Consider the following 11,239-nt stretch of genomic DNA (forward strand, 5'->3'; position numbering starts at 1 on the left):
GAAAGGAGCGGAGCCCTTGCAGCCAATAGCAACATGCCGGCGGGCGAGGTGGGTCTTGTTTTCTTTGGGTTTCAAGAACGGCAGTTGAGGAGCGGCTTTAACGGTTTGTCGGGCAGCCGGGAAGGCAGTGCGGGCGAGGCGGTGGCCAGGTACTCGCGGTGGGACTGCCCCGGGGAAGCCTGGGGAGCGTCGCGAGGCTCAGCAAGCTCAGGAGGGGGAGAGGCTGGTGGATTCGGAGCCGGTTAGAAGAAGGGGAAGCGAGGAAAGCACGAGGCTGAGGAGAAAACTCCCACTTTGTGAGGAGTTTAGTCCTTGCTCTCAAGTGGTGGACTCCAACCCCTCAGCATGCTGGCTGGGGGCATTCTGGGAGTTGAAATTTGAGAAGCGTTGCTTTAAAACCCCGTCTGTGAATGGGAAAGTTATAAACTCGCAGCCTCAAGCCCAATTCGGATGGGGGTTCCCTTCGCTGCCTCTGGATTAATATAAAGCGGAGAACGGTTGCTAGACTGCCTGAAAAGTTCCTTATGTGATCTATGTCAGGGGTCTCCAAGAACCTTAGTAACTTTAAGGGTTGTGGACTTCAACTTCCAGAGTTCCTCAGCCAGCTGGCTGAGGAACTCTGGGAATTGAAGTCCACAACCCTTAAAGTTACTAAGGTTGGAGACCCCTGATTTATGTGAATAAGTAATCCGACCCCTACAGTAAACCAGGGGTCTCCATAAAACTAGATAAATGGCAGAAACCGTGGGACAGGAATTATAAATTAACGATGCCAACTGCATGTTTTGAGAATTTATATAAGATGTTTTATAGATGGGGAGGTTGGCAAAGATGTTTAAAGACAAATCAGCTAAATGTTGGAAGTGGCCACCAGATACCTGGATCTTATTATCATATGTGGTGGACGTGGAGAAGCAGAGAAGTATTGGACAAAAATAAAGATATGGTTGGAAAAGATGATAAAACAATGTATTGAGTTTAAACCAGAAATATTTTTGTTGGAGATCGTGCCCGAAACTGATAGCAAAGAAAATATATATTTAATTATTCATGCATTAACAGCAGCTAGAATTGTATTGGCACAATATTGGAAAAGTGAAGAGATTCCTCCTGAAGAAAAGGTGATTAGGAAAATATTAGAATGTTCAGAAATAAATTGACTTAACACTAGCAATTAAAGAGAAAGAACAAACTGATCATTATATGATATGGGAAGTATTTTACCAATGGTTAGAGGAAAAAAGGAAATTGGAAATAAAGAAAGACCGTAAGAATAGAAAATATATTAAAACAGAGATAAGAATAAAATGGCAATTGATAATATGAATATGATGAAAATAACTATGCTTAATGTTATTGTATTTGTACTAGAAGATATGAAGGAAATGAAGAGTTACACAAGATATAATTGTTTAATATATATAATTTGTGGAAGGATATTGCACAGAAATATTTGTACTCAGATGACACACTGCTTAAGGATAGATGGATTGTTTATATATGTTTTTAATGAAAAATAAATAAAAAACTTATTTTTTAAAAAAGTAAACCAGAGGTCTCCAACCTTGGCAACTTTAAGTTGCCATGGTTGGAGATCCTTGCAATAAATGGTGTGACCATGAAATAATTTTATTCTAAGTGCCGGCTTGATAAGAGGTGGATCAGAGAAATGGACCGAAATAGATTCAGCAATGGCTAGAATTTGAAAGACACAACATTTTTGCTATAAATGTTAGCAAAACCTGTTTCTGTATACATAATTTTTCCATTTGTTACTACCCACACTTAGTGCAGGTTTTAATATTTATTGTGTTGATTTTTTACCAGGTAAATTCATGAAGAACATTTTGAAGCAGTATTACTTGTTAGAAGATATTACAGGTATGAGAGCCCTTTTTAATTCTTGTAAACAAAATGACATCAGTTTTGTGATATGAAGAGGTTGATTGCTGTATCCAGTTAGGGGTATAGTTACTACAGTTGAAGACTGCATAATTTTCCTCTTTATTTAACTAATTCTATCATGTATTCATAGACACACTAAATCATAGTTTACTTTGATTTATTAAATAACCCATCGACTCACTTGGGTAAAAATATATGTTAAGTTATGGTATAATAATCACATTGTCTAGTTTACACATTATGCTAAGCCATAAAACCAGAAGCCATTTTTGGCTTAGTCAGTATGTTAGCCAAAGTAATGGTGTAGGGGTGTACTAGGAAAATTAGTTATTGAGCCTAATCACCCATGTAAAATCTGTCTGATGGGGCTAGATTTATAAATTACAAATAACTCACCATTTATTTAACTACTTTTTTGAATAACCCAAATGGGCCTAGTTCATAAACAATCTTTTAATACTCCAACTACTCTAAATGTAATCACTCCTGATATGCTGTATGTATCATCCCTGTGGTTGTTTATTTTTAACTGATTTTGTACAATCTTAAAAGGAAACTTTTGCAGTATATTATTATTGTATAGCCATGGAAACTGATTTCAGGTGCGATAAGCACCATGTTGAGCATGCACTAATTTGTATGCCTTAATTTGCAATCCATAATGACTGAATTCACTAGTTATGTTAAGAAGAAACCATATCCTGACTTAGCAAAATGTATGAACTAAGTTTATGATTTGAGGGTTTAATAGATGCAGGCTTTTTGTGTCTTGACCACTGATTGTTGTACATTTAAACAGTTGAATATTTTAATATTTCATATGGCTTTCTGTAAAGTTGAGAGACAACCAGGTGATCTACTAAATCTCCCACTAGACTTGTTTGAGTTACATCATGCTTTTCATAAAGTGTATATAGTGATTTCTAGGGAAGGCATCCTCAGGAATTTTATGGGAGACAATGTAATCATATCCAGAGTTTCCACACAGTATATTTTTTTCTTCTGTTTAATGATCTCCAATTCTTGGAGACGTTTGGACAAAGCCTGCTGTTTTCTTGGCAAAGTTTTTCAGAAATAGTTTGCCATTCTGCACTTCCTAGGACTGATTAAAAAAACCCAGTTGGCTTTGTGCCCAAGAAAGAACTAGAACTCATAATCTCCTGATTTCTAACCACATACCTTACACTCTATGCCAGACTGATTCTCATGAATGTACCAAATGTTTAAAGTAGATCAAAAAATTAGTTTTTTAAAAATATGAGAAAAATGTAAAGGAGTGAGAAATTTGCATAACTAGCTACGGTATTTTCTGGAGAAAACTAAACTTTAAAATACAATTCCCTGGGAAGCTGTATCTACTTGTCTAGGTTTCCCCATATTCCCTGAATTACTACTTTGGCAAGTATAATTGTTATAATCATTATTTACAATTGTTTAAGTATTAGATACTTTCTGTATGCAGCTATAAACAAAAAACGAAGAACCAATATTAGTATCTGCTTCAGGTTTTTAAAAAAATAATTAGATATCTGCCCATCACAGTTATATAACAAAATGTTTATTTTTTGAAGGTTAAAGGTAATATGTTCAAGTCTATATGTAATCCAACTATTTACCATTGTAACTTTAGATGTCTGTAATAGATAATTTCAAGATAGCAAGATAGTGTCAAGAAACTTCAATCTCTACTAATACATATCCTTTTTGCAGCTTGTTCTGGAATTGCCTTGTCCAATTGAATAGAATCCACTGGGCTGTTTTTAATTTCCATTTGATCATCCAATTCCCTTTCAGGATGTTTTGTTTTTTTCAAATTTGGTTGTTCAATGCGTCCTCTACGCACAAAATGACTTATACGAGATTCTAGACCTTCACATTTGGGCCGATCCATTAACGGTTTGTAATTGCGGGCTTTCACTCCCTCGATTAAAGCACTAATCTGGTTGTGGACTGGTGGTGTTACCTCTCTCCAGAGTATTGTTGAACTGTTACTTGAAGCTGTAATCAACAATTAGTCATCATCAGAACAAAACAAAACAAAACCAGCATTTAATTTACTAACTGCTTCTGCCCTTTGAAGTAGTTCTAATATATTGGAACTTGTTAGAACCACTTTACCCAACAATATAGTTTTAACATGTTGCTGGATATACCATTTCCCCCCCAAAATTAGACTGTCTTATATTTTTTGAACCCCAAAATAAGCACTTGGCCTTATTTTCTGGGAGGTCTTATTATTTTGGGTGTGTGGAGCAAGACAGGGCTCCTCTTGTCATCTTACCTGATTTCCAGCTCTGTCTCCCTAACCTAACCAGAGGAAATGGCAGGGACTGGCTGCGCATGTGTTTAAATATTTTAGGGGTGGGCTTATTTTAGCGCATGCATTCAAAAGCCCACTTGGGCTTATTATCCAGGGAAGGCTTATTTTGGGGGAAAGACAGTAGTAAACGAATAATATATTTTGTTTAACATATGTTAACATATGTTAAATAAAAGGAAATAGTTCTTCAAAAACAAAATGTTCATTAAGTATGAAGTGAGTTGTACGCATATATAAAATGACAAAATTGAATTTTACAGATAGACCAAAGTATACAGTATACCAGCAGTCTACCACATGGTAAATTGAACGTTCATTTTAATAGTTTTTAAAAATATCATTCTTCCTACCTGGCTCTGTAGGTATCTTTGCAAAATCCAGGCCCCATAACATGCTGTACAGCATCTGAGTTTTAATAGCATGGTTCGTCCAAAGCTGCTGAAAGCGTGTAACATTAAATTCCTGGACTTGATGATCATAGATCCACTGGATGTTTTCAAACTCACAATCATATAAAACTAGAGGAAATTCCACTGCCATGCTGCAAGGATCAATTTAAATTAGTGCAAATCAGGTAATTCCAACAGAGTGCACATTGCTTTGAAAATGTTATAGCTCTTGACAACAGATCAAAAATGATAAAACATAATTTTAACAAGGCAAGCTCAAATATAGAGAACCATTGCCAATACAGTAAGATTCTACATGCTTTCAGGAATTCCTACCTGTATTGTGGTTTCCTAGGATTGGTTTCTATATCAAACAGTTCATCAATAATGTCTGGCTTCTCCATCTTTTGTCCAATCAGGAAGAGAATGGCCATCATGCAGCGGACTTGGTGATAAAGGAATGCTTGGCCTGTTACTTCAAATGCATATATTTGGAAATGGTTTAGTTCTTCCACTTTCCTTTCTTGATCTGCAAGCTTCACTTCTGCAGTCAGGATTGTCCTCTGAAAGTTAGTCACGCCGTTGGCTACGTCCATTTTGCAGAGATTACGAAAATCATGGGTCCCTATAAATCTTTGAGCTGCTGTATTCATAAGAGCAACATCCAGATCAGCACGGGGGAAGAAATAGCGATAGGTCCTCTTCAGGCAACTAAATCTAGCACTGAAGCTAGGAACTACAGGGGCCCATGCCAATACTCTTATGTCAGGAGGGAGTACCTGATTCAAAATATGGGTGTAGCGGATCTCCTCTGAAATACGACTTTTGCCTTCTGTGTAAACAACCCCAGATTTATTTTCTGAAAGGTTTGACCGGAGATCCAAAGAGATCGCCTGAAAATTGCAAAAAAGTTGTGATTCTAGAATTAGGTGCACATTTCTTTTCTGCTGAACTATCATTAACAATTTTCCTGTTTATCCAGTGATAAAGAGCTTTTAGCTAACTGGCTGTGGTATAATTTTTTGATATACTGATGTTTTCATAATTTTCCTGCTTATTTATAATGTATTCCTAAGTGCCTCTTCTGCCAATAAAATATAACCAGAACCTGAATGCTGAAATATCACCATCATTGGGATTGCAATATAATGAATTTTGATTTAGTGGAGCTTCATACAACAGATTCTGCATGCAGTGAACTACACTGCAATTTATGTCATTTGCAGAATGATGTTAGGCACATAATTCATTTTGGTCTAAATGACATTACTCTAATTGAAATGGCACCATTTCACAAACAATGTAAAGTGCTTTTGCATTTAACAAACATTTATGTATAACAACATTTCCCCACAATCTATTAAAGCGTTTCACTGAATAAAGGTTTTGGAGTAGTTTTGCGTGGGAACTCTGGATCTCAACTGCTTTAATTAAAAAAATTTTTGTTGCTTGTAATAATAGATCTTTTCTAAATAGCTAAATCTTTTTTGCAGAAATAGTAGCTTGTCATCAGTTGCAGATCGATTCTCAGGCTCATCTAATTTTATAACATGTCTTAGCTGACTATTTACAAATGTTATGATTTAAACCATTGTTTACCATTAATAATAAATCAGTAGTTCTTGTTCATATGTTCAGAGTTTTCTAACTCTTCAGTCATCATGCTATATAGCAAAACTACTGAGTTCTAACTTATTGTACAGTTGACTAAATATCAGCTTATAGGATGGGCAATAGCCCAAAGCTCTAACAAAGCACACTGAATTTTTAAAGGGTTGTAGGAAGAGAGCTATGTTAGTCTATGATGGCAAAAAATCAGGATTCTGAAAGTATCTTTTATTGTCTAAAAATGTTATTAACAGTTGTAAATTTTTATCAGGTGAATATGATCAAGCACCCCAGAAAAGCTTGTCTTAATATTTATTAGTTGGAAAAGGGCTATCAGACTTTTATATTATAGAAGAGATTGTTAATGAAATTCACTAAGCATTTTTGCACAATAACAGCCTTTTAAACAGATGTGGGGGGCATTATTAGTTGCAATAACACATGTTCTGTGTCACCCATCCTCAATTTAGTGTAAATTAAACATGAGACTTACTTGTCCAAATGCACTGACTCCCTTGTCTGTGCGTCCACAGCGATGATAGTTAGAAGTCTGTCTGTTGACCACCAACCGAGTTTTTCCCAAAGCGTCAAACAGTTTCTCTTCTATTGTATTGTTAGTGTTCTCCTGGCTGGCAAAGCCCTGATATTCCCACCCCAGGTAGGCGATCTTGAGTGCCACATGCCTCTGCCCATATGCACTGAAATTGAATGGCCGCTGTGGACGTTTCTTCCCCTTTCCTGATGCTGGGAGGCCATTCCCCCTGCTTGGGCTTTTTCTGTTTTCCAAGAGCCTGCCTTCTAGCCTTTGCACTGTTTCTTCCAGCTCCTGGATTCTCTTCAGTAGCCTTTCTGTTTCTTCTGTGCCTTTGGCCATTGGTAGAATGCTATTTAAAAAAAAGAATCTGGCAATATGAAAATGCAATAGTGGAAAAGGATATGTCTGCGAATAACCAAACAAATGCAATCTGTATTTGCTACTAGAAGCTATTCAGCTGGAAAAAATTAACTAGCTTGCTTGCCAACTTTCTGTGGAGAAAACTTGTTGGGATTTTATGAATTTCATAAAATACTGAGAATTGAATGTCTGCTTTTGTTCACTTGCAGAAGAATCTGTTTTAAATCACCTTTATACTTGGATCCTCCATTTCTAAGCTGGCTAAAGAGGAGCAAAAGGTACCTTTTCCAGGTATGCATACTAATTTATGACCAAACTAAGCCCTGCTGGCATCCTGATAGTATTGTTTATTCAAAGGCATCCAGAGCACACCTTCAATTAAGCAATGACATTTATCGGGACCCCAAAAGCATTCCTTCTACGTCGTGGTGTTCTGGAATGAGTCCGAGGGGTTCTGATCCTAAAGGCATTCCAGAGAGCCTTAAAGGCCTGATCCTTCTCCCAGTCAAGGGCTAGACTGATGGGTATATGATATGCTTATCTTTTTGGCTAGTTCTGTCATCTTGTTATTGTTGTCTTTTTCCTATATTTGTTGTTTATTTTTATACTGTGAATTGCCCAGAGTTGAAGTCAGGAAGTATGAAGTTGAATTAAATAAGATTTTTTAAAGCTGTTCTAAGTTGTTAAGGAAGAAGTGGTTAAAAAGAAAAGCAAAACAAACAAAAAAACAAAAAAAACCCACAAATTGATTTCATTGGAAAGTGCATCATTTTGCTGTCATTATTTAGAAAATAGGTAGGAATTGCACAATCACAAGTTCTTTTAAAGGAAAGCTGAAATGCTGATAATTACTGAGTTTGGGGTGGGGGGGAAGGACTTAAAGAGCACTGATAAATAAATAACAAATACTATTGTACATTCCTTCTTAGACTTGTATATTCCTTCAGAAATAAACTCCATCCTTGCTCTTTAGTATAATTGCAGCCACTTACCAAGCTGTTGGGAGTTATTACACTCCACTTACTTTTCCAGTCTAGGCACAGGGACATCTTGCTTTGTGACCCTGAAATCTGCCCTCCCCCCACCTCAAACATCCCCCTCCCCCAAAAAAAATCTCTAGGAGAAGAAGGGATTGAGGCAAATATGCCTTTGCCTGAAAAAAATGGGTTTGGGATGTGCAGTAGGTGTGTTTTATTTCTATCTGGCCAGAGGGGCAGCCTTCACAATGTGGCACAAAGGATGGAGTTTTCTAAACTAATAAGATGATCTGATAGAGATGGAGTTGATAAATAAGCATGAGTTGTAAGGCATTTATGACTTAGCAGACAGTACAAACCTAGCTTGGTATCTCTTTTCCAGAAATCATAACTACCCTGACTGAGAGAAGCAATGCAAGCCCTGGTACCACCCAACCGATACAGATGGAACTCTATGAGCAGAGAAGAACGGCTCAAAGAAGCCGCCATGGACTTTATTCGCATGTGTGCAGAACAGGGTGATGGTGATAGCCCGAGACAACTTCAAATGGCCCCTCAGCTGGACCCCTACCCAAGAGCCTCGGTGGCCTCAGTGGCCAGACCTATGCTTCCTACGATGATCAGGCAAGGTCAGACCGAATCCAGCTTCCAGTCAGACAACCTCGAGAATTCCAGAGTTTCTAAGAAACCTGTGATGAAAAGGAAAGTTCTGAGGCGAACGCCTGATGGAGAAGTGCAAGTGACAGATGAATCTATCACTAGTGCGACAGAATCCAATAATCCAAGTGTCCAACAATCCAGTCCTGAATGTGAGAACTTAAATCAGAGAATGTGCCTTCTGAATGCTCAGAAGGAGAAGGAAGAAGAGTGTAATGAGGAGAACCAGCCCCAAAGTTCCCCTGGGTCAGTCTATTCCTGGAGTCCTTTGGAGGAAAGCCAGAATCAGTGTTCCCGAAAAGAGAGCCAGAGCCTCAGCTCTTCGTCCTTTGAGCAGGACTTCATCCTAACTGGCTATCCCAAGTCTTTCATATTACCAAAGCTGGAGCAGCTCAATCGGAACAGAATGAAGACCGATCGAGTTGCCCGTTACCTGGAACACAAACACGACTGGGAATCCCTGCGGCTTCCAGGAGAAGACCCCAGAAAAGATGTGCGCTGGAGCATTCGGGAACAGATGCTCTACAAGTCGGAATTGCCTCCTAAGGCTCAGCCTGTTTATATCCCCAACAATTATCTGGTGCCTACGGAGAAGAAGAGATCTGCCCTGCGCTGGGGAATACGCTGTGACTTGGCAAACGGTGTGGTGCCTAGAAACATCTATTCCTCCTAAAAACCTGGAATCTTTAAAATTTCACACACAGAAGAACTTAGTAGATCCCAAAGAGCTAGCTACCTCAAATATGCAGCTAAGCTATTTTTATTTCTTTCCAATTCCAAACCCTACCCATTTAATCTTAAGATCTATCTTGGATCTGAATGCCTACTTTCTTGCAAAGTATTTTTTAAAAGCTACCATTGTCTCAGATCATATTATTTGAATGTAAATATTACCTTATAAAAAGGCAGGCAGAAGATAAAATCTACTGAAGTATAGTCAAGAAAATGGATCCTTGTTTTTTTCCCCAAGATACTTCACACACACACTCCCTCTTTGAACTCCTGTACTTTTAAAAAGTTTTAACTTCTGGATGTATAGATTAAATTAAATTTATGAAGTGAAATGATTATTTTATTCTTTCCGAGGGCAAACTTCCTTTCTCCTGCTTTTCATCACGCATTAGCGTTGCTGGTCAGAGCTACAGAAGTAAACTTTTCTCTGGAATGAGGTTAACAGGTATACTTCCTTGTATATGAAAGTGCTGTTTTACAGATACATGTCAGAAAGGTGGGATATTTTCTCCACTGATTTTTAGCAATATACTTCCTATACATGAAGGCCTTTATATTATGAAAACTAATGTAGTTAGTCTACTGAAATAAAACAAAGAACCACGGTGGCTCAGTGGCTAAGACACTGAGCTTGTCATTAGAAAGGCTGGTGGTTTGAATCCCTAGTACAGGTCTCCTGCATGAGCAGGGGGTTAGACTAGATGACCTCCAAGATCCCTTCCAATTCTTACTGTTATCTTAAAAGAAATAATGATTGAAAAAAAAGACTACAAAACTATATTTAATGGGGATGTTTTGCCATCTTCAGATAAAAGAAGGGGGAGGTAATTCAGATAATGAAGGGTCCTTGGTGCTCTCTGAGTTTGGTTGTTTTCTTGCAAATGTTTTCATTGCCCAAACTAGGTGTCATCATCGGTGCTAAATTATATTGCCTAGCTTTGATAATGAAAGGTTTGCAAGCAAAGCTGCTACAAATATTCTTTGTTAATTCACATAAACTATTAGCAAATGTGGGTAAGCAAAACTGCTCGCTTCTACAAAACGTACATTTTGCAGCCTGTGCCCCTCTGCGTGTATAGAACAGTGTACAACAAATTTGCACAAGCCACACGTTCCTTTATAAGACGGCACGCAGGCCGTTAGCTGCCCTCAGTCGAGCAGGTGGATGACAGGCAGCACCCTCCCCCCGCCCAGCCTGGCACCTGAGAGCCCCCATATGCTGGCGTTTCTCAGAAGTTGCCAAGTTTGAGAAATGTTTCAATATGGGGAAAGCTCAAGGTGTTGGTCGGAGAAGCTGCTTTAAATGAGTCCCCCCCGCCCCCAAGAGATCCTCCGGTGCCATCCGTAAAATATCAGGAGCAAAGCGATCCCTCCATCAATTCTGGGAAGGGGTGAGGGGACCCTTCGGCGCCAGAGCCCATTCCTACCTCCGCGGGGTTTCCACGCGCACGTGGGTTGGAAGCAAAGAGCGCCCAGCGCCGTTCCACAGGCAACTTCCATACAGGAAATGACGCATCCTTCCCCTGTTCCGATACAGAATGGAGGTTTCTGGGAAGTGGAGTCTTTCCAGCCCCTGCGTGGCCTGCCGCAGAACGTCAAGAATTTTACGTACCAGTGTTTCTAAAACAGGCGCCCCTCGGCAATCTGTAGGCAGGCAGGCAGGCGGGGCGGGGCACGTGAGGAGGCCCCGCCCCTTTGCGTGATTTCCATAGCAACAGCGCGGTCGCTCCGTCCCATTCCGGCGGTTATAAATAGT

At 39.0% G+C, this 11,239-nt stretch overlaps 2 protein-coding genes across 7 annotated transcripts; one reads left to right on the top strand and one right to left on the bottom strand.

Annotated features, from left to right (window-relative positions):
* The first annotated feature begins 26 nt into the window (after nucleotides 1–26).
* On the top strand, nucleotides 27–10,891 carry HYLS1 (HYLS1 centriolar and ciliogenesis associated). Of its 6 annotated transcripts, XM_058194697.1 has the most exons (5): nucleotides 100–149; nucleotides 1,828–1,881; nucleotides 6,841–6,880; nucleotides 7,327–7,408; nucleotides 8,477–10,891. In XM_058194697.1, the coding sequence occupies exon 5, from the start codon at nucleotides 8,507–8,509 to the stop codon at nucleotides 9,422–9,424; it is 918 nt and encodes a 305-aa protein (XP_058050680.1). In that variant the 5' UTR covers nucleotides 100–149; nucleotides 1,828–1,881; nucleotides 6,841–6,880; nucleotides 7,327–7,408; nucleotides 8,477–8,506; the 3' UTR covers nucleotides 9,425–10,891. The 6 variants fall into 6 exon arrangements, with proteins under 6 accessions (XP_058050677.1, XP_058050675.1, XP_058050678.1 ...); XM_058194694.1 differs by lacking the exons at nucleotides 100–149; nucleotides 6,841–6,880 and adding an exon at nucleotides 27–48; XM_058194692.1 differs by lacking the exon at nucleotides 6,841–6,880 and having other exon boundaries at nucleotides 58–149.
* Nucleotides 1,900–10,995, bottom strand: PUS3 (pseudouridine synthase 3). The gene is made up of 5 exons (XM_058194690.1): nucleotides 10,911–10,995; nucleotides 6,716–7,106; nucleotides 4,951–5,507; nucleotides 4,576–4,766; nucleotides 1,900–3,903 (listed from the first exon to the last, which is right to left on the bottom strand). The coding sequence occupies exons 2-5, from the start codon at nucleotides 7,094–7,096 to the stop codon at nucleotides 3,584–3,586; spliced, it is 1,449 nt and encodes a 482-aa protein (XP_058050673.1). The 5' UTR covers nucleotides 7,097–7,106; nucleotides 10,911–10,995; the 3' UTR covers nucleotides 1,900–3,583.
* Nucleotides 10,996–11,239: the final 244 nt, after the last annotated feature.

Source organism: Ahaetulla prasina, chromosome 9 (genome assembly GCF_028640845.1).
Source record: "Ahaetulla prasina isolate Xishuangbanna chromosome 9, ASM2864084v1, whole genome shotgun sequence".
In the NCBI taxonomy this organism is placed as follows: domain Eukaryota; kingdom Metazoa; phylum Chordata; class Lepidosauria; order Squamata; family Colubridae; genus Ahaetulla; species Ahaetulla prasina.

Coding starts and splice junctions, on each gene's coding strand:
- PUS3 (XM_058194690.1), bottom strand. CDS start 7,096: ATGGCCAAAGGCACAGAAGAAACAGAAAGGCTACTGAAGAGAATCCAG. Junction 5,508..6,715: donor GAGTCAGTGCATTTGGACAA/GTAAGTCTCATG, acceptor TGCAATTTTCAG/GCGATCTCTTTGGATCTCCG. Junction 3,904..4,575: donor AAAGATACCTACAGAGCCAG/GTAGGAAGAATG, acceptor TGTTGATTACAG/CTTCAAGTAACAGTTCAACA.
- HYLS1 (XM_058194694.1), top strand. CDS start 8,507: ATGCAAGCCCTGGTACCACCCAACCGATACAGATGGAACTCTATGAGC.